The 23,730-nt window shown below is 33.6% G+C and overlaps 1 protein-coding gene across 4 annotated transcripts in view; it reads right to left on the minus strand.

Moving 5' to 3' along the window:
• The window catches only part of ATAD2B (ATPase family, AAA domain containing 2B), a 107,637-nt gene that overhangs the window by 33,269 nt on the left and 50,638 nt on the right, over positions 1-23,730 (minus strand). For all 4 annotated transcript variants that reach the window (XM_015588192.2, XM_015588193.2, XM_006910268.3 and 1 more), the window contains exons 17-19: positions 22,235-22,370; positions 16,476-16,662; positions 4,630-4,815 (exon numbers count right to left, since the gene is read on the minus strand). In XM_015588192.2, the coding sequence (XP_015443678.1) occupies positions 4,630-4,815; positions 16,476-16,662; positions 22,235-22,370 (509 nt within the window). The remainder of the gene's footprint in view (positions 1-4,629; positions 4,816-16,475; positions 16,663-22,234; positions 22,371-23,730) is intronic.

Here is a 23,730-nt window from a genome sequence, read left to right on the forward strand (position 1 = left end):
TTCTGGGTGATGCTTTCTCTGACTTTCCCAGATATATGTAGGCATACCTCCCTTGAAACCTTTTTTAAGCTCAACGATTTTTAGTAAATTAACTCAGTTGTGTGACCATCACAAGTCAGTTTTAGAACACTTCCTTCACCTCCAAAAAGTTCCTCATGCCTGTTTGCAGTCAATCCCCACTCACACTGACTCCCAGCCTGACAATCACTGATTGTCTTTGTGTCTCGAGATTTGCCACTTCTAGAAATTACATATCATACAATCAGCAGTCTTCTGTGTCCAGATTCTCTCAGCCTAATATACTGAGGTTTGCCCACACGGTAAATTGTATCAGTAGTTCATTCATTTATTGCTGAACATTATTTCACCATATGCATATACAGTATATTTTGTTTCCCCAATCACCAATTAATAAATGCTTGGGTTGTTTTCTCTATTATTAATAATACTAGCAGGAACATTCACAAAAAAGTCTTTGTGTGAACATATGTTTCTATCTCTCATGCAGTTACCTACGAGTGGAAATGGTGAGTCATATAGTAAGTTTATGTCTAACATTTTACATACTGCCAACTTTTCCAAAGTGGCTACAACATTTTATGATTCCGCCAACAATATAAAAGGACTCCAGTTTCTTTACGTCCTTGTCAATGCTTGGTATTGTCTGTCTTTTTGATTATAGCTATTCTAGTGGCTGTACAGTGGTATCTCATTCCTGAATGACTGATAACACTGAAAATCTTCTCTCATGCTTTTTAGCCTGAGGGTACATATACTCTGAAATGTCTATTCAAATGTTTAGCCCATTTTTAAACTGTACTCTTCTTTTTTAACACAAATTTTTTAAAAAGCCATAACATAAAATTTGCCGCTTGACCCACTTTCAGCTGCACAACCTGTGCTATTAAGGAGATTCACACTGATGTGCCACCATCACTGCACTCTAGCCCCAGACGTTTCCATCCTCCTCAACTGAAACTCCGTACCCACTGAACACTAACTACCCACACTCCCCCCCGCCCCAGCCCCTGGCAACCACCATTCTACTTCCTATCTCTATGAATCTGACTACTCTAGGAACCTCATTTAAGAGGTATCATCTACTTGTCCTTTTGAGACTGGCTTATTTCACTTAGTATAATGTCCTCAAGGTTTATCAAAATTTCCTTCCTTTTTAAACCTAAATAATGTTACACTGTAGGTGTATGCCACGTTTTGTTTATCCATTCACCTACTGACAGACACTTGTGTTGTTTCTCCCTTTTGACTATTGTGAATAATACTGCTTTGAATGTAGGTGTACAAATATCTGTTCAAATCTCTGCCTTCACTTCTTTTGAGTATATACCCAGACGTGGAACTGCTGGATCATGTGGTAATTCTGTTAAGAAATCACCATACCATTTATTTTCAAAAGTCTGCACAGTTTTACATCCCTACCAGCAACATGCAAGGGTTCCAATTTCTTCACATCCTGACCAACACTTGTTATTTTGTGTTTTAATGATAATAGCCATTCTAATGGGTTTGAATTAGTATCTCATTATGGTTTTGATTTGCATTTCTCTATTTGAAAATATTCTCTCCAGGATATGCATATTTAAATATACTATTCTAATATCATTTCTATTATAAAACAAAATATTTAAGATAATATTTCATTTGAAATAAAATGAATAGAAATTCTAATGTTTTTCTCAATATCCCAACACAATGTCTTGAGTACAAACTCACTTTGGGGACTTCTGGATTAGGAGAGATAAATACACAAAGAAACATTTACAAGAGAACGTTAACGGGGCTCTAAAAGTTGAGACTGTCATTTTGTCCCACAGAAAGCAGTTTTATATTCCTAACAAAACATTAGTCCCATGGTGGCTATTTCGTTTTTGGTTTTATTTTTTAAAACTGAATAGAAAACCTTCTTTTCATCTCTAAATGAGTTTATTTTCTAAGAAGAACAGTAGCATTTATCACAGATTTAGAAAATAAGAAAATGAAAATTGCTGTATATATGCAAACACTATACATACACACACATATATATAGTCTTATTTTAAATATAAAAATATAGTTATTTCTATATAAACTGGGATTATACCACACAGATTTATTACCTGTATTTTTAAATAATATATTCAAACATCCTTTTATGATATTAAATATTTTCTATATCAGTATTTTTAATGGTCCGATTATGTTTCACGGAAGGAATCTACAACTCAACTAATCCCCTATCACGGGACATTTGGATAGTTCCCCATCTATGAAAGAAGGCTATGATACATACTATTGTATTTCTCGTTGTCTGTGCTTTATCTTTTTGTTTGACCATGAAAAACTCTTTGGATAATTACTTGTAAATGGTATTGCCAAGCTAAAATGTATGCACATACAGTATTTAAATCTAGTACTATGGACTGCCATGGAAAGTTTAACTGTTTTTTATATCTGACTACTTGATAGGTTAAAATCTGTATCTTATTGCTATTTTAACTTATCCACTGTATTTTCTGAAATACACTCTAGTAACTGCCATTTCTTTCTTTTAAAATCACTTGGTTTTTTACTACTCAGTGTCTACTTCATTTCTTCCACAGGTCTGGCACTAGCTAGACCAGGTAACTATTGTTACCTGGTCTGCCAACTCTCTCTGTTTTCATCTATTCACCAAATATTTATCAGTATGTGCTAAGTATTACTCACTTCTGTCCCAATTTGTGACCTAAACAAAGCAAGCACACTACTGGCTGAAATTAAAATGAAGGCATGGGGCAAAGGAGCATTTCCTACAAACAATTAATGTAACACATGTTATATGTCATCAGTACTCTGAAAGAGTCCTCATAATCTCCACCCCACAAATGTATCAGAGATAGCTACCTGGTTAATAAGGACAAAGAATACAGAAGACAAAATGGGGAAAAGAGCTGACATTTCAGGATTCAATGCTAGAAAATAAAAATATTTTAGCTACAAATTAAGGATATTGGTAAACGAATAATGAAAGATTTAAATTTATGAAAATACAGCTACATTGAAAATGTGTATGATGTAATATGAGCTATAACAAAACTAAACCAAGTCTACGGCCATGCTATCCTGAACAAGCCCAATCCTGTCTGATCTCGGAAGTTAAGCAAGGTCAGGTCTGTTTAGTACTTGGATGGAAGACCACCTAGGAAGACCACCTAGGAAGACCAGGTGCTGTAGGTCTAAAAAACTGAAAAAATCAGGGATTGTAAGCTGACAAGGTCCTTGCAATCTGTAAGGTCAACCAAGGTTGCCTCGCCTTAAAAAAAAAAAAAAAAACCTAAATCAACATATGCAAATAGACAAAGGAATGAGCAAAATTTAAATTGCTGCATCAAAAAATTGGGTTCATAAAACTTATTTACAAATTTTTCAAACAATATCAGGGAAACTTTGGGTAATTGTATATTTCTAACTGGAATCCTTAATTATTTCAAATTTTCTTTATCTCATAAAATAATAATTGGTAATGAGGATTTAATTTTAAAAAGTGGCTTCTAAGTTCTGTCTAGGTTCAGTCCATTCTTCCGAATCAATTTTAAATACAAACCTATTCTATAATACTAACACCATTTCATAGCTCTATGATTTCCAAAATAAATTCACAATACTGTCTCACACCAACAAGCATGTCTGTCATCCACATTTCTTGGATGTGAAGCTATTCTAGGTTCAAATATTTATCTAAGATCAAAAAACTAGTATGTCAGTGCCTTGTTTTTTTCTGACTCTTACTACATACAGCACTCTACTAAATGGTTTAATCCCTACGATAAAAAACATTTTGATTAATGGTCTTCAAATAATAGCAGATTCTGAATAAAAAAAATAAATTATTCTAACTTTAATATATTTTTCTTACAAGAGGAGTAAGTTGTACAAATGCACTTTAGCAAGATAGCTAATAAGCACTGAAACAGAACAAAAGAACTCAGTAAACAAATACCTTAATCATAACATTCTACATAATCAAGATTAATATTATAGCATTTAAAACGTGCAAACCTTTTACATAAACTGTGTCACCTGGGCAAAATATTTCTAAGCATGTCTAAAGGAGAGTATTTCAACACCTAGTAAACTCAGGGTGTTAAAACAATTTCTTTTAAAATCAATTTCAGACACATAAGTTGATCTAATTTTTTTCTACAACAACTGTGATTTTATCTTTGATTCTAATATGTTAAATATGAGTTGAATTTGAACTCAAAAGCTAAAAATCAGATTTGAAAAATATATATAATGATACACAAGGATACAAAATATACACAATGATACAGTTAAGAACTTCTTAGTAGGTGAGCTAGATAGAAATAGATGAGTAGATATACACACACAAATACATGTTGGGTTCTGGTCTAAGCATGAATTATCTTGATCTTCACAATAACACTGAATATATTGCTATTATACCAAAAAAAGAACCTGAAACATAAAACATTAAATAACTTGCTTATTAAGTCACATGGCTAATAAGTGGTACAACCAAGACATGAATCTTGACAGTACTGACTCTACAGTAATTAAAATGTGTCAAATCTACAAGGTTAACTATTTTAAAATAATATAATAAAGATAACTATAACCAGTTCTTACCTCTTCAGGCAGTTCACTGTACATGGTTTCAGAGGTAGACAATAAAAATATGGGTGAAAATGATGGTATATCTTGTAGCAAAGTCAGAAAGGTAGCTCTCACAGTTTCACTGACAGCTTCCCACCAATCACCAATGTGAGGCATGTAAACAATACTAGGTACTGTTCTTCGAGCTTCACGAAAAATCTAATTAAGGAAAAAACTGGAATTAAAAATTCATATTGATGTTATTCTAAAGTCTACCCAGTAAGCCCAAATACATGAAATGTGTCAGGCCTGTTATTATAATTATTTTCAGCAAAATATTTAAGTGATGCACGAGCCTTACATACAGCTTTTATCTACCCTTGTCCCATCTAAAGAAAGTATTTTTTGCCATTTTATTATTCTTATTCAGTATGTGTTAATACTATAAAGGTATCAAATCGCTCCACTTATCTATCACGTAAAGATAAAGCAAAACACCACTGTAAAATATGCTGCCAATGAATAGATACGCATGCATCTGTATGTCAGCGGAGAGTGACACAGCAAGCACAAAGAAGAAAGGACAGTCTACACGTTTGTGCGCATTGCCTAAAATCACTAAACATGAATTAAGTAAACATTTTAAACAAAATGTTCCATCCTAGACTTAAAATTAAGTCTAGGAACTGCTTCTTTACCTCCCATTACCTTAATTTGTTCTTCAATTCAAAATGGTCACAAAACACTTACATCTCTAAAGAGCTATAAATATATTAGCAAAAAGCTCTGAGAAACTCCCATTGTCAGAAAATACAAAATAAAGTTTCCTCAGGTATGAAAGAGTCCTAACCATAGCTTCAGCCGCACTCTGCCAACATACACCAGTACGGGACAGGTTGGCCATTAGTGAGCTGCCAAGCAAAACTACAGCCCTTTCCATATATGCCAACAACAGCTCAACAGCTCACCAACAAATTCTCACAGGTTAATGACATCTCTTCGAGACTTTTAATAAGTGCAGGGATAAGTGTGAAAATCAATCTTCTTTCAATTTGACAATTCTATTTATAAAATTCTCTATTTTCCCTTATTTTAAACACATTTCAATTACTCTGTGTAATGAATAAGATATAGAAATAAGAATCTAATACTTAAAGTAATTAGGATTATCAGAAATGTTCCTAAGAATCAAAAGGATTATTTTTCTTTAATAAGTAAGCTTACCAGTTGCATGAATTTTTCAAATGCTATATTTTACACAACTTTAAACTTCTTGCATAAAATAAAATATATTGCCAATTTAATAATGAACCAGATGAAAGATGCTCAAATAAAATGTTTCCCCCAAATTGGAATGTAGATGTTATGATCACTCACATCAAAAGTAATATTTGCTCCTTCCCTTCCTTTAATATTTGCATATCCACCAATCCAGAACAGTTGTACAGTACAACTCCTTCAGGACTCTCAAATTTTGACCTTTTCTGCAAACACGCACCCTCTTATCCTGGATCTTGAAAATCCAAGGATTACTGTTTTCCAAAAGTTCTCGTAGAAGATTCATAAGAGAAAAACAAGCATAAATATCGGCAAAAGGAAGGAACCACACAGCAGCACAAAGGCAAGTGAGACATTTGATTCTAAAAAAAAATTATTACATGCCACCCAAATCAGGCATGGTATACAGACGACAGTGACCGACGCCTTTTGTCGCTTTCCAACGCCCACTTTGTGCTGGTATAACTAGGGGAGAGTCAGCGGAGAAAGAAAAGTAAAAAAGACTAACGAGGTATACAGCTCACTGAGAAACCTCACGAAACCACCGGATTCCCTCATGCAAGTTACCACGTGCGCAGGGACAAATGAGAAACCGATGCCTTTTTAAAAAATGAAATTCTGCCTTTCATTCTAGTACTTGTAGGTTAGGTTTTCTAGGAATATGTGTTGCGAACATCTAGCTGCTAACAAGTATCAAGAAGTATGGGCAAAGCAACAGAAGATTAAGTGATAATAAAAACTTCACAGAGCCAGAAGTTAAATAATGCAGTACTGCAGGTGTTTTAAACTTATTTACAAAGCTGAACTAGGTATATAAACATTGCCAACTCTAATAGAGTTGAGGTTTTTCTCAAATTTCTTTTTCTAAGCCTTTAGAGAAAAAACATCCTTAATTTCTAGAAAAATTTAAAAGCACTACTAAAACAAGTTTTCTTTTTAACTCCTTACTACATGGTACTCTCAGAATATTAAAACAAACTTTCATATTTTCTTTAAATATATATAGTCAACCTGTTCTAATTCTCCAGTTTTGGTAATAAAAATTCAAAAAGTATAGAGTCTGAGAATAGTATTTAAAATTCAGGAAAAATGTTTAATCCTATTGTAATTCTTCTATCATGTAAAAACAGCTCTTCAGCAATTTGCTGATAACTTTTAAAGTTGTGTAATAAGATACACTATGTGAAATTAATTAACCAGATAATTCAGAGTAGAAAAATAAAGCCTATTTTAGTGAAGCGGCAACTGTCTTGAGAACAAGTGATGCCATTTGATAACTAGAAAAATACTCACCTACAGGGTGTCTTGGATTGGTGGATGTGCAAGGTGTAGTAGAAAACAGAAAAACTGTTATAGAGAAAAAAAGACAGTAGGCCAAATTACTGAACCAACCGTTTCAAAATACCTCTGACATGACCAGCACTCTTGCACAGATAAAATGAACAAACACCAGTATGTGTGAACTGTTCATTTTGATTCTTTAAACAATATACTCTATTTCTTTCTGGACTCTTCTTGCCCCAGACATCATGGTCCCTTATATAACATTTTTTTAAAGTTTATTTTTTTAAAAAATCACAAACTACTTCCTCTATTAAAGTTATGAAAGGCAAAATATCAGGCCACTAAAGTTAGAAGTATCCATTTAAGGAGGCACTAGTAATATAAACTGTACCTACATTTACAAGAGTCCTTATCATCTCAAAAGCTAAACTTTCAAGTCAGTACTTCAGCTGCCAAATTAAAATGTTCAGTGCATAAAAATGTACTATATTTTAAAAATTAAGAATATATGGCCCATGACAAGCCATTTCCTTCAGAATCTGAAAACTAGAATAATTTTAAATGCAAATGTGAATAAAGCAGAAAACTCCAAGCCTGTACAGCTTTCACTTTCCTAAAAAGGGCTATATAATAAAGAGGAAAACAACTTTTTGTCATCAATAAACTACAGAATTTGTCTTGGTCACCTTACAGTATTATGAACGTGAATTTATAAGTCTTAGGAAGAGAAAAATCTTGGGGGCTAAAATAGTCTCAATTTTTATAAAAATTTAAAAGCACTATTAAGTTTATTTCATTCTTTATACCATGCTATCACAAAATATTAAAATAAATATCTAGATTACTGATAATCTTATTCCATATCTATCATTTTACTCCATATATATTCTATTCACCTAAGATTTATTGAGCATCTCTGTAAAAAGAAGGCACTGTCTGGGATAAGAAGATTCAGGATTCAAGAAATAAAGTGCCAAATTTCTTTACAAGCACATAAAATCAGCCTGTTATAAAACACAACTGTACTACAGTTTCTGAATGATAGTTGTAATAAAAATCAACATTTTATAAAAATTAAATCACCCAAACTTTTTTTGATAAAAACTGCCTAAAAACTTCAAGAATTTCCATAAATGTGGTACACTCTGGACCAGGATACTTTAATTTGTTCAGAACTCAAAAAAAAAAAAAAAAAAAGCTGTTGCTATGGTAAAACACAGAAAGCCATGTGCACAAACACAGGAGTATCCAAAGTATACACAGACAGCTGTGGAGATCCAGAAACCTTTATGCACAAACACAAGAGCATCCAAAATAAATACACAGGTAAGTATGTTAATTCCTTAATGCTACTTAATCAAAGAGAATTTACCCTGAGAATTACCAGATATAATTTCTTTCTGGGGAAGAAAAATACTAAAATGTTCACCAAAAAAAAAAAAAACCACCTTATTATCCATTTAAAATTATTCATAACACAGTGTAATGACCAAACTCCAAAGCTTTTGATGGACTATATATAAATTTATCAATTCACACACTTTTATATTTAAATAAAAAGATAAAATATAACTCATCAATCGCTTTTTTTCCTGTCAACAGCAGAAATAATACAAGAGGCAAAAAAAATGCATTTGAGGACTTCAGAAAAGGGGAATCATAGTTGTTTTTTAAGGGTGTTAATACATATAAGTATTTCACTACAAATACTAACATCTCTGGCCTTGTTGTAGGGCTCCATAATCACTTGGGAACTTAATGGGACAACCACAAACCTTCGAAGCTACACCAGGGTTTTCCATTCTCCTTCCACAGCCTTTGTAAGACTATGAAATGCTCAGTATTGTATACACATTCAGTATTGTATAATACACACACACACACACACACACACACACACGCAGCCACTTTATGAACTCTGGCAACTGTTTCAGTAAAAAATGTCTAACTAGTGTCCAATGATCAGCTCAAGTACTAGATCTCAAAATGAGATCTACTGAAGACCCACAAAAATAACACCTGGGATGTTTAAAGTGCAGATTCCTGGGGTTCACCCAAAACTTAATTAATCAGAACCTGGGTACAGAGCCAGAGAATCAGAAATTTTAATAAGCACCCCCAGAAGATTCCTGTGCTCACTAAAGCTTTAAAAAAAAAAAAAAAGAGAAAACCCTACAGTAGACACTAACTCCTCTACTACTTTTCACCTAATCGATAATATTAATCAATAGCTGAGGCGATCAGAAGAGAGAGAAGTTTTGTCATATCTATGCTCGTGTGTGGGTATGTTTTAAAGAACAAAGAATTAAACACGATTCCCACAGTATAAAGAAATATCAACAGGGCTCTTTCCCCTTTCCATCTTATCACATATATAAATACAGCCCTGTAGACGTGATTTAAGACTTCTTCCCCTGAAGATTACCTTTCATGTTCATGTTACAGTGTTTAGTAACCTATTTCAATTTATATTACATATCTTATAGGCTGGGGAAAAGAGCAGAGCACAGAAAAATAATTTGCCACAGACTGAACCATTATGTTCCATATCTATTTAGAGATAATCCTGCCTACAGGAGGACTAGCTCCCAAGAGAAGTTAGGCAAAAGAGAAGAAAAGAATTATAGACGTATAGAGAGAAAAGGTTTTTAATCTTTCCAGCACCTGACTCATGTACTTTCTCCCCTAAGACTTTCATACCTACTTATATCCAGGCTTGGCAATCTCTTATATAAATTTAAAACAAAAATCCTCAGTTTCATTATATAATAGCCTCTTTTTGAAGATTTTTAATAAGAGGCAATATTATGTTTATGCATTTAAAATAATTTTAAATATGCACTATGATACAAATAATCGGAGATTAACCAGGACAGTTTATCTTGTCTCTGGCCAGTGTTCAGAAGTCTGAGCTTTGGCTTCTATGACTACGAAATTCTGACTCAGTTTCCTGGCAAACTGGACATCCAGGCAGTGGTCACTCAAGAATAAGCTCTACATCTAACCCAGAAGCTTACAGGTGAAAGCAGAGAAGAGATATCTTGATGTGCTAAGTACAGTGTGATACGGCCAACACAATAAATAGGTTTTGTTATTTTTCCACTACCAAGTGACATCTTCTTCCATCCTCTCCATCAACATGACAAAAAAGGTAGTAAAAGCCAAGAAACATGAAAGAGATCAAAGAGTATACACTTAGAATTCAAATTTGTCCCAATAATGGCAAGTAGGATTCAGGAAAAAAAACCCTAGGATCCCAGCAACATTTAGTTTACTACAATCTTTCCTAAGTATTTCCATATCTCACATTAAGCTAGTAACATGTTTGTGAATATATACACATATTAGCCATAAGGAACAACAGACAGAACACCCTCTTACTTTGAAAATGTTCCCCTTTCAGTGTGATTTTCTTTCATTTGCTTGATACTGTCAAATACACATGTAAAAAGAAAAAAATATTCCAAACAGCACAGCAGAGTGCAAACTAAAATTACAAATCCTCCAAATTCCTTCCCCCAAGCCAAAGAAATTATTATTAACAGTTTTTAGGGGGGTATTCATAGATAAAACTTCTACTTACATACAAGCATGAATATATGTGTATATATATTTTTCTAACAGTTCTTTGCATAAAAGAAAAAGATCAGAGTTAGATTTACAACTTGCTTTTATCACTGATATCTCCATAATCTTTCCATATCAGCCTATGTAAATCAACTTCATTCTTGTTAATGACTTCACAGTATTTCTTTGTATGTGAGCATATATTATAATTTATTTCAGCCAGTATATCATAAAGGACATTTAGTTTGTTTCTTTTTGTCTTATTCTGTTTGGCAATTTTATGTAATGCTGTGATGAATATACTTGTACACTCAGCAGCGAATACTTATCGCCAATATATCTTTAGGGAAAATTCTTTAATGTAAAATTCCCAGGTCAAAAAGTGTATGTACTTGAAATTTTAAAAGTGCCAAAAATGGCATAGATGACAGAGGCTCTGTTCATCCCTCTGGTGACTAAATCAAAGTTGTGATGGAAACAAGGAGCTGCAGAAAGAAAAAGTACCTGGGATCTAGATGAACAAGCCAAACAACTAGGGAGAAATCCAAGAAAGCACCCTGCAACAGCAGAAGGTAGGACGGGGCGAGCATGCGTGGCTTCCCAGTCTCAAGCGGCTGAGTGAGACAGAGGCTGCGGCAGCAACAGATGCCTTTTAAAGGGGCCACGTCCGCGAGCTGATTTTCGACCTGCTCACTCTGAGCACCAGTGCCCATTCGGCTGCGCGCAGGGGGCACCAGGGACTTACAGGGAGACACTGTCAGAGTGAGGGCCAGGCAAGACTTGCTCAGTAGAGAAGAGCCGGCAGTATCCACTGTTCCCTACTGAGCCCTCCCCCTTACCAGTGTGTGGGACATAGGGCCACCATAGCTGAGACGTCATCAAACTGGATACCAGAGGTCGCTCTGCCCAGAGGATTCCATGAAACCCTGCCTTCCCCAACTCGTGGCTCCACCCAAGCCACATCCAGGTGTATCCTCAGCGAGTCAGGTGCTCCTTGCTGAGCAGCGCCTAGACTCACACTGGAGGCAGCTGGCCTCGGTTTCTGGTGTGGCCTGTTGAAGTAACTATAAGCCAGCATCTGTGGATTGCTTGCTGTATCTTAACAGGTAGCCCCGGACAAAATGGGAAGACAAAGAAACAGAAACAATATGAGAGAACAGAACAGAGATCCGGATATAATGGAGTCAAGCAATCTAACAGATGCAGAGTTCAAAACACTGGTTGTAAAGATGCTCAATGAACTTTTGGTTAAGTTCAGTGAGAATTTCAACAAAGAGATAAAAAACAACAACAAAAAATGGAAATGGAAATTATAAAAGAGAACCAGTATGAAATGAAGAACACATTATCTGAAATGAGAAGTATATTAAATGGAATAAACAAAGGAATAAACAGAGTGAATAAAGAAAAGGATCAAATGCCTTATCTAGAGGATGCGAAAAACAAGGACACTCAATCAGAATGGCAAGAGATAAGATGCCAAGACTATAAAAACAATGAGGAGTATATGGGACACTATTAAGAGTCCAAATATCCATCTGATCGGCGTAACTGAAGAAAATCAAAATGTTGAACAGCTGTTTGAAGAAACGATGATGGAAAATCCATAACCTGGCGAAGGGAATAGACATAAAACCCCTGGAAGCTCAGAGAATTCTAAAAATCAGGGATCCAAAGAGGCCCACACCAAGACACATCATAATTAAAATGTCAGAGGTTAAATACAAAGAAAGAATATTAAAAGCAGCGAGAGAAAAACAATTACTTACAAGGGAAAACCCGTAAGACTGGCACCTGATTTCTCAAAAGAAACTATGCAGGACAGAAGGGCTTGGCAAAAAATATTCAATAGGATGAAGACCCAGGATCTACAACCAAGAATAATTTATCCAGCAAGCTATCATTTAGAGTTGAAGGACAGATAAAGAGCTTCCCAGACAAAAATAAACTGAAAGAATTTATCACCGCCAAGCTAGAATTACAGGAAATGTCAGAGGGACTTCTTTAAGAAAAAACATGTATCAAAAACAGGAATATAGAACGGTAACAACTACATTCCTATCAATAAGTACCTCAAATGGAAAAGAATTAAGTGCTCCAACTAAAAGAGTGGATGAATGGAAAGGAAAACAAGACCCCTATATGTTGCCTATAAGAGACTCACTTCAGATGAAAAGATGCACACAGACTAAAAGGAAGGGGATGGGAAAAGATATTGCTTTCATGGACCTAGAAGGTATTTAAGTCAGACAGAGAAAGATAAACACTATATGATTTCACTTATATGCGGAATCTAAGGAATAAAAAGAACAAACTAATCAAAAACAGACTCACAAATATAGTGGACAATTTGGTGATGGACAGAGGGGAAGGGGGCTTGGGGGGCTGGGAGAATGGGTGAAGGGTTAAAGAAGTACAAATTAGCACCTGATGGATGGTCATGGAGATGGGGAGCACGGCAATAGGGAATGCAGTCAGCATTAATACATTGGCTAGGTGGACGGTCAAGGGAGGGAGGGAGCAATTGAGGGGATCATTTTACAAACTGTATAGATGTCTAACCAATGTACTGTATACCTGTAACTAATTAAATAAAATTTTTTTAAAAAAGCAGTGCCAAACTGCACTCCAAAGTCATTAAATTTACATTTCCACTGAGTGTCCCACATCATCAGGCTTTTTATTTTTAAAACCCGTTGTTTTAAAATGGTACTGTTACGTTAATTTGCATAGTTTTTCACTTGTAAGTGAGGCTAAGATGCTTTTCAAATTTTTACTGGTTGCTTTTTCTATTTTTTTCCCCCTATAAATGGCATGCTGCTATTTTGCTAACTTTTATATTAGGTTGTTATTGTTTCTTCTGACTGACTTAAACATATTTTTGTATATTTAGGAAACTTTGTCCTTGACACGTATATTAAAAATATACTTTTACCAGTTATGTCTATTAGTTTTAAAAAAGTGTAATTTAAAAATTTTAAGTCAAATTCATTTGTTTTCTACATTTTCTATATTGCTTAGCAATTATTTTCTCATATCCAAGATAATACATATATTGACCTTGTGAATTCTTCTAACACTTTCATAGTTTCAATGACAATCTAGAATTTACTATGAGGCTACAGAAAAATATAAGAAATCCCATCTTATTTTGCTTTTGCTTTTTCCCCTTGTATAGGCAGCCAGTTTTCCAAGACCATTTATTAAATAATCCATCTATTCTATCTACTAATATCAAATGTCATCACCATCATCATATACTCATCATCATCCTCATGATGCTAAATTCTCAGTTCTATACAGGCCTAGGTGTGAATTCTTCCTTTTGTTTTATTACTTTGTCTGTCTATGCCTGAATAGGTACAAATTCTTTATTATTCTAGTTCTATTACATCTTTAAAAATCTGGTAGGGCTCTCTCATTATACTTTTTCCTCTAGAATTCTCCTTGCTATACTCATATTTATTATCTAGAGGAAACACAATGTCTTTTTTTTTAACTTCTCTTAAGTTTTGAAGGAAATATAGATGATATTGCACTTAATTTATACATTAAATTAGAAAAGAACTCACAGCTTTCCAATTTTCAGTCTTACTAACCATTAGCTGTGAAAAGAGCTGCAGCAGTAGTAATAAATATGATAGCTAACATCAGTTGGGAGCTATATGCCAAGCTTACTGGATGAGCTTATTTTAAAATCACAACAACAACAAAAAATCACACTTACGTAGTATCATTATTTTCATTTCATAGATGAGAAAAGTGAGGCTCAAAGAGGTTAAGTAAGTTGTTCAAGGCCACTATCAATAAGCAAAGTAGCTAAAATTTTAATCTGTACAATTTGAGTTGAGTCACACTTTGCACTGTAGTATAATAATTAAAAATAAAGTGTGTCTTTCATTTCATTAATAAAATTTTACATTTCTTCTTTTAGGCCCTGCGAATTAAGTGCTTCAGTTAATTCCTACATAAACTCAGTTGCTATCTCTTTCATTATATTTCTAACTTGTTTTTGTTTAAACAAAAGAAAAAGATTGATTTTATAACATTAATTCTGAAAGTGTCCAACCTTACAGAATTCCCTCATTGTCCCTAATAGTTTTTCAGCTGATACTATAAATTTTCCAAATATACAATCGTGTCCCAGGCAAATAATTATCACTTCAATGTGCCCCTTCCAATATTTATATCTCTTGATATTTAACTGAAAAACTTTGTACATCTTAATAATGGTATATTACTTTTGATGTGCTACTAGATCCCATTTGTAATATTTACTTTATGACCATTTTCAATGTGAGATTAGTCTGCAGTTTTCTTTGTATTTCTTTCAAAGGTTTATCATCACTATTTTTTTATTTCACAGCTTTCCCTCTTTTTTCTATGATTTGAAACAGTTTAACTTGCATCAAAATGATCTTATCTTTTAAAATTAAAAGAATTCTCCTGTGAAACTGGTTGGATTTAGTGCTTTTTTGACACTCCATTTCTTCTTCCACAGCTATCTCTGATTCTCCTCTGGGGTCAATTTTGTTAATTTATATTTTCCTAGTAAATCATTGGGATTTATTTTGAAAGGTACTGAGTAATTTTCTTACTTGCATACAAAGCTGCACTAATTTTTTCTCACTAAAAAGGAAAAATATGAACAAACATATAAATGAACATTAGAAAACACAGCCAAAATGAGTTAAATCTATAAAACTGGGATCAAATTACTGGTATGCTGCTTTTTATTCAAAATACGGGTTTTTAAATAGAGCTTTATAAGTAGTTAAGATGCTAGGATATTCATACCCAGAGAACTGTGAGTAAAGGTGAAATGAAATCAATACTATGAACTGTTTAAAATATATTTCTTGCTACAAAGTACAAAATGGTTTACAATTACATAGTGTATGTATATGTACTAAATATTTATAAAATGTAACGGAAAAAAATAAAATAAAATTGTGTGCAATGCTCTTAAGTGTTACTACTCTGGTCACCTAGTAGGCTAAATAGCAAAGTAGAAAGTGACACTCCTCTCTCTTAATTTACTTGTACGAAACATTGTTCAAACATTTAATGAGTACTTACTATGATGACCTGGGCACCGTATAAGAGACACAAATGGTGAAGACATGGTTCCTTGGCTCGGAAAGCTTATTCCCCTAACCTCTAGTTCCAACGTGACACACTTATAATAAATTCATAGTTATATATTAAAACCTCAAAAAATATTAACAGTACCACTAGAACTCTGCTTCACAATCACTAAGTATAAAGTAACTGAAAATCAAATATCAAACACACTTAACTATTAATACAAATATATATAATTCTTTAATTGCTATCACTTTTCTGTATAAACTAAATCTTGGCATCTCAAATTAAATATCATTCCCCTTTCTATAATAAGGCTTTACCTAAGTACAGAAGTCTAGAAAGGCTCTGAAGCCACAGCTTTGAAAACAGGGTCCTAAATAAGCAAAAGAAACTTACTTTCTGCACTGTTTAAACTTTAATGCAAGAAAGAGAACATTAAAAATTGCAGAAATGAATGAAGTAACATGGCAAAACCGGTGAGCTCACTTTGAGAAGTGTTACACATCAAAAGGACCCTGTGCCTTAATATTATAATGTTAATGAATAAGCAACAAAAAGTTAATATTCATATTATTGTTCTCTGAAAATTTTTTTATCTGTAAACACTACCAAGAGGTAAACAATAAAAAAGCTGAAAGTACTCTGACATGGTACAAACCTACCTGTGCACATGATTCTTCAGGTGTTTTGGCACTAACTGAATAAAGTGCTGGGAGATCTAGTCTGTGCACAGAGAATCTTTCTAGAGTGTGCAAAAGTGCTGGAGCAAGGTGAGAAGTTTGACCTGAGCCTCGTTCTCCAGACAGCAATAACCTTGGCCTGTAAGAGGTTGGCTGATGATATGGTGACCTGTAATACATGTAAGACATAATAATTATTTCAAAACCAAATGCTCTTAAGATCAATAGGAAACATTAAGCAACATATTTACCTTAAAAGAATGCAACTCTAAATTAATAGAAATTCCCTTTCTTATTTTTAAGTACAGTGAATTATTTTCATCAAATATAGTTTTAAAATGATCTCGCTGACCATGTTAATAACCACGATGTGAAATTATAAAAATCCATTCTAAAAGAAAGTAAAAATATGTGGATATTCGTCTTATCATACCCATATATTAACTTGGAAAATGCTTCAGACACTGTGATTTAGTTCTTAATTACCCAAGGTCAAAGGTTAAAAATCCCACTTCTCCAACAGAGGGTACATCTGAAGATTACCTAAAACGTAGGACCTCTTTAATGGTTAAAATGGTAAATTTTGGTATTCTTATCCACAATTTTTTTAAATAGAAAAAAAATGTAGGACTTTTTCAATGGCAGCTAATTTTGTTTCTAGGCCAATAAAAACTGTTCTTACCCTAATACATGACATCTAAAGCCCTACACTACAGAAGGTAAATTTAGGAAAATATATTAAATGAAACAACTTATATTCCCAAGATTCTACAGCACCATTAAAATGATAAATGGAACAAGTTTGTATACAATCATCATAGATAACACAGAAAATTCTAAGCAATGCAATAAGAATAAAGCAAATAAAAAATGGAACTAATGGAAAGAAAGAGAGAAAACAGTTACTTGTAAAAGATATGATTATGTACTAGAAAATCCAAGAGAATTACCTAGTAACTGTCAGAATCTTTTTAACTCAAAACTTTTTTAACTCAAAAATTGCAACCTGAACCAAATGAGACAAGGAATTTGCCATTAACAGGAATGGTTCTCAATGTATAAAGAGCTTAAGTGCATAGTGTTATCAAAAAACACCTTCACGGGAAAAGAACAAAGACGGTTCAAAAAGAAAATACAGATACATTTTCTAAAATGTTCATTAACAATTGTAGAATGCTTCCTATGCCGAATGCCTTGGTCCTAGGTATCCAACACTTAGCACGCAGCTCATGAATGAATGGTATTTGGTGGAAAAAGGAGGTACACAAATTACTGTAACAGTGTGATTAATAAGCAGCACTGTTTGGTGTAGGGTGCTATGGGAGACTCTAATTAGAGACTCACAGAAAGATTTCTTGGAAAAGTATTACCAAAGCATAAACCCAGAAAGCATGAATTCCAAGAAATAAAAATAGGATGTGCAAAGAACCAGAACTAAAAAGGTTTTGGCTATTTGGGGTACTTCATACAGCGACTTTATTTTGAGGTTTTAAGGCCATGTTGGGGTAAAGGTACTAAGGTTAAGGAGAAGAGGAGAATCAGACTACGAGACACTATGAAGGATTTTGTGAGCCATGTTAAAGCAGGGGAAGTGACATAATCTTATACATGTTTTTGGAAGATAACTCTAGCTCAGTATGTCAGTACAGGAGAGGATATTTGAAAGAAAGCAAAACAGGAAGAAATATAACCAGTTAGGGGTCTGCTATAATAACCTTGGCATAAGATGTTAAATTATAGTCCAGACAAGAATGGTGCTAGAGGAGGTGAGAAGGAACAGTCTCAGATGAGACGTATTTAGTAAGGAAAATCAACAGGACTTGGTCTCTGACCACACACAGAAGGGAAGAAAGAGGAAGGAGCTGAGGATGATACCCAATTCTAGCTGAAACAACTGAACGGATGGTGGCTCCCAAGATCCACAGGAAGAGAGGGGGAGATGCAGTCCAGTATCTATGAAAGATCTGTGGCACAAAAAAAGGAGACAGGCAACTGGACAGGGTCTCAGGCTCAAGAGTGACCAAGCCTTGAGAACGATTGGGTAGTTAGTTATTAACAGAGTGGGAAAAAATTATGAAAATGAGAAACATCTTATCTGCTAGATTGATAAAAAATTAATTTTAATACCTATTATTAGTTAGTAGATGATAGGAAAATTGGTGTTTTCATGACTAGTAGGAACAGGAAAAAGTACAATTTTCTGAAATTAAATTTGGCAAGTATGTCAAATATATGCCAAAATGTACATCCAAGGATATCTACAACTAATCACACTCCCAAGAACTCCCTTACTTCTTATCACTCTCTATATTTTTTTGTCATAGTAATTACATCTTCTAACATTTTGTCTATTATACTTATTGTTTTACTGTCTGTCTCTGTCTAAAACATAAGCTGGGGGTGGCGCCATAGTGTAGTGGTTAGCACGTCTGCTTTACGCGCAGAAGGTCCTGGGTTCGCACCCCAGGTGAAGCTACGGCGCCAGGCCCCGGGTGCACGCCTCGAGCGTTTGGGAGGAGACACCTTCAGAGATCCAGTTCTTAAAGGGAGATGGCAACATCCATAGGTCAGGGATAGAAGTGTGAGGGGGGAATTAAAAGGGGTGGGGGTAAATAAATTAAATTAAGTTAAACATAAGTTGATGAGGGCAGAAATGTTGGCCCATTTTTTTCACTGACATATTCCAAGTACGTAGGACAACACCCAGCACTTGATGGGGACTTTGACAAAATATCTGAGTGAATTAATATATAAAAGAACAAATGAATGATTCAAATAAACAAGATATTATTTTAAGCTATCTGGTTGGCAAAAATTTAATAAGACTGTGCTCTGAATTGACAAAGATATAAGAAAAATAAAACTCATACATTAGTGATGGAAAGGTAAATTGATACAATCTTTCTAGAAGGCAATTTAACGACCTGTCTCAAGTTTTCAAATGCATCTTCCCTTTGACACAGCAACTGCAGTTTTAAAATCTACGCAAAGCTCAAAATCAGATAATGGTTTAAAGATGTTACTTAGATATCTATCACAGCACTGTTTATAAAAAAAGGAAACTTCAATTTTTATTAATAAGGTTATATAAATTATGGCACATACAAAAAATAAAATACTATGCAGCTATTTTAAAAGAACGACATTAAACATACAGTGACATGAAATAACGTTCCCATCTTAGTGGATAAAAAAGCAAGTTACATTAACAACCTTATAGGATATAATTTACATATATTAATATGTGGGTCTGGCTCTATGCATAGAGAGAATATGGAAGAGTGATCACCAAAACTTTAACAAACATTACCTTCAGGTGCTTGGACTTTAATTTTTATTTTCCTCTTTATGTTCTTTATAACTTGAATTCTCTATAGAGTATATCACCTTTCTAATCAGAAAAAACAAAGCTATTTTCATTTGGAAAACCTCAGAAAGCTCTGCTTCTAACCCCTTATGGTAATATGTAGTAAGAAAGAAAACTTATTTTTGATCATAAGGGTTCTCTACCAGATTGATGAACCTTAAATATCCTGACTTTTATTTCATCTTAAATCTAGATAAAAGGTTTCAACATCATTTTAGGAAACTATTCCCCAAAACAGAAACCCACCAGCAACTCCCAGTCTAGTCTAGAAAGTCAAACCAAACCAAGCCAATAAAAAACTATGTGCAGCCCTTATTAAAGGCCTATATTCTAAAGTGTATGCTTCTTGGAAAGTGTGAAAAATCACATTGTCCTATCTACCCAAAAAGGCAATACATTTTCCTATGCACCTATTAAGCTCAGAAATCACTTTGGAAACCACACAGTGTACTACAAAGCCTATGATCCCAGGAAGCAAACAGTACAGACCCGGGGTCTGCGTCTGCTTGTGGCATGACCATGGATAATTTACTTAATTTAACTTCCTTGTGGTTCAGTTTCCTTGTCGGTAAAATAATGATACCACAAACGCTATATGATCATTGAGAGACCAATATATATATTACTATATATGAAGTCCCAAGCTTTATATACCTAGTTTGTAATGAGCATCAGATGCTAATTCCTATCCCTTCACAGTCAAAAAGACAGCAAATGTCACTACCTCTCCTATGAAGCCCTCCTGGACTTCCCAATGAAAGTTTCTTAGTTCTGCTTTCATAGCACTTCAGCCATATTACAATGTTTGTTACCCTCAATAACAAGAACTTCTCCAAAGTAAGAAAGATGTATCTTCTTCATTACATGTTTTCAGCACCTAGTACAGTCCCCTGGCATAGAGTAAACATAAAAACTGGCAGAATGGGTAGGCAAATAAAGAAATGAACGGAATTTATCAAAACATCACAATAAAAAAAAAAAGCTTATTCTAGGATATAGCTGTCTCACTATTAAATCAAAGTCGAATCAAAGAACTAGAAAAGCTTATGTAAAGGAAGCTTAAATTAAACTAATTTCAGAAAGGCTGAACCAAACAAAATGAACCATACCAGTGATTCATAATTAAATCAATGGAAGAGAATGTTCTCAATAAAAAGTCAAACTCAAAATTGCATGTGAAGTTTTCTAATAGCTAAATTTCTGTATCACTTTACTGACAACAGAACTCATAAAATTGGAACCCACATTTTTAGATAGTTTCTTAGCTCTGCTATCAGAAGTATTTCATATCCAAATAACTAAAATTGTCAAAACAAGTAAAATACACACACATGGGGAAAAAATGGTTATTTGGTTTTCTCTTAGTCACCAATAAAAGAGAACTGTACAATTACTGAAATAGTTTAAGAAAACTTCCCTGACGGCAGAAAAGAAAGGATCTGGAGTAGAATAAAAAGTTTCTAATATAAGAGCTTAAAGCCCAAGAAAAAAAGAGTAAACAAAAGTAATTTATTCTCATTTTTAAAAATAAAAACAAAAAAAGGGTTATCAATGCAAACAGTTCAAATATCATTTCACCAAAATCTACGAGAAACTTCAACTCAAGTTGAAGACTAAATTTTGTTCAAAATATCCCTAACAAAAAATTAGTTAAAATACACACAGTCCAGCATCTTTTAATAAAAATGCAATTAGACCTACCTAACTGAAGCATTATGGTCCTTTAACTATCATGCTAATTATGTACATGCAAGTGATGATGTTAGTATTTGAAAACTATCTGGTCCTTCAATTTAAATTAGATTAGCACTAAAACTGTTCACCCATTAAATTGCACAGCAAAAGCTGTTTATCATAAAGGTAAATGTAAATAGAAAAACCATAAAATCTAAATTAGGAAAAGCATAAACTAATGGGGTTTTGGAAAATCAAAAAGTTAGTTTAATTACTAAGCAATTTCTAATTCGAAATCTCTTTAGTACCTTTAGAGTCCCTAAATTATCATCTGAAACTTATTACAAATTAAAACACTCTAGATCATGGTAAATATTTCATTTCTGGTCACTGTAGTTCAAATAAAAAGCAATAAAATTAGGGACACCAGTTGACTTTCTAAAGGTAACCCATCCTTCCACCCTGGTTTTTTAAAAAAAAAAAAAAAATCATACAATTGGTTCAGAAAAAAACTTTAGGTGACCAAAAAACTAATTTATTACCACACAAAAAAATTATACACTTAGTGTTCCAAAATTGTGTCCAAATAGAAAAAGAAAGTCCTCGAGGTTACAAACTTAAGTAAAAATACACCATAATTCTAACCATAAGATGTAAAAAATCACGCTAACTTGAAAGAAAGTGAATATATATAACTTACATTGTAAAATGAAGGTAGGACTTATGTACAGCAGCAGCTGATGACTGTTTCTTTGGTGATCCTGAGTGACAACTGGTCTCAAAAATTGATAAAGCATTCTCATCTTCACTATCATCTAAAATTAGAGTTTCTATATCTGTTTAAAAACAAACAAAAAAAAATCACAAAGATTGAGACTTATAAAGTCATTTAATAATTTAATTTAATATTAGTGCTCTACCAAAGCTAAGGAAAATTGGTTTATACCCGGGCTACAACCCGAAATATTAATAGCTGTACTTCACACATACCTAACAAAAGTGTCCATTCAATGAAAAGCAATGCTGCTACATGAGTAGAACTGGGAGAGAATTAAGACCGATAGAAATCATACCCTTCCTCCACCAACAAAAAGAAATAAAAAGAGGAATGCATTCTAAAATGAGATACTAAATTGTGTTGGCAGATAGAGATTTCAGGGGCTTTTAAAAGCTAAATATTTAGTACAACTAATATTGTAAAAGTTAACCTGAAAAATAATTGAGCATCTTTTGAGTGATAATTTCATACACAAGGAAAGGATACCTAAGAAAAATATTAAAGACCAAAACAAACCAGAATATCTAAATAACTAAAAAATATATTAATAATCAAATAAAATATGGTTTCTCCACTGGTACATGAAGAAAAATTCAAACTAAATCATATTCTATATTTATGAAACAAATTATAAGAAAACACAGATAATAAAGCTGTAGAAAGTCTCAAATGAAAATAAAAGAGCTATCATCTCTCAGAAGGGAAGATTTTTATGATTTTCTAAAAGTAATATAAGTTCTTTAAAAATTAAAAAAATTCTGAGAAAAGATATTCTCATTTATGAAAAATCAGAGATAAGAAATGTACAATTCATGGCAGAGTATCTGGCTCAAACATAATATTTGTTCCCTCCCCTATTTGATAAATTTAAGAAATCAAGAAATCCCTTTGATATTTCATGAGAATCTATCCCTAAAAAATAAAGTTTCTGAAAAAACTATATATCTAACGACAGCAAAATTCACTGAGTATTGATAATTTTTCTACATATAATATTTTCAATGTTAGTATAATTCACTGAACAATCTTCTATTTGGTGCAGACTACATGCCAAACAAGGTACTAGAAACTGGGGAAATTAAGACAAAACACATTACTTTCTCTTCAAAGTTCTTGGCCCTTCTCTGGTTAGCATGTGAACCTAAAGTTTCCCTGTAAATGAGTGACATTTTTAAAGGTAGCTTTCTGCTTTTCTCTCAGGTCCAAACTTTAATCTTGAGGCTAGATGTCAAGACCTTCTACAACCAAGTTCTAATTTTCTCCCCCACTAAATTTAGCACAGCACGCTGCAGACTGCCTTGACAACAACAATATATATTTGATGAGTTGAATTTAGGGAGTCATTATAGCAATATAGTAAGAGCTTGGGCTCTGGAGTCAAGCTCCCTGGGTTTGAGCAAGCCCTAGAACTTACTGAG

Source organism: Pteropus alecto, unplaced genomic scaffold (genome assembly GCF_000325575.1).
Source record: "Pteropus alecto unplaced genomic scaffold, ASM32557v1 scaffold61, whole genome shotgun sequence".
Taxonomy (NCBI): domain Eukaryota; kingdom Metazoa; phylum Chordata; class Mammalia; order Chiroptera; family Pteropodidae; genus Pteropus; species Pteropus alecto.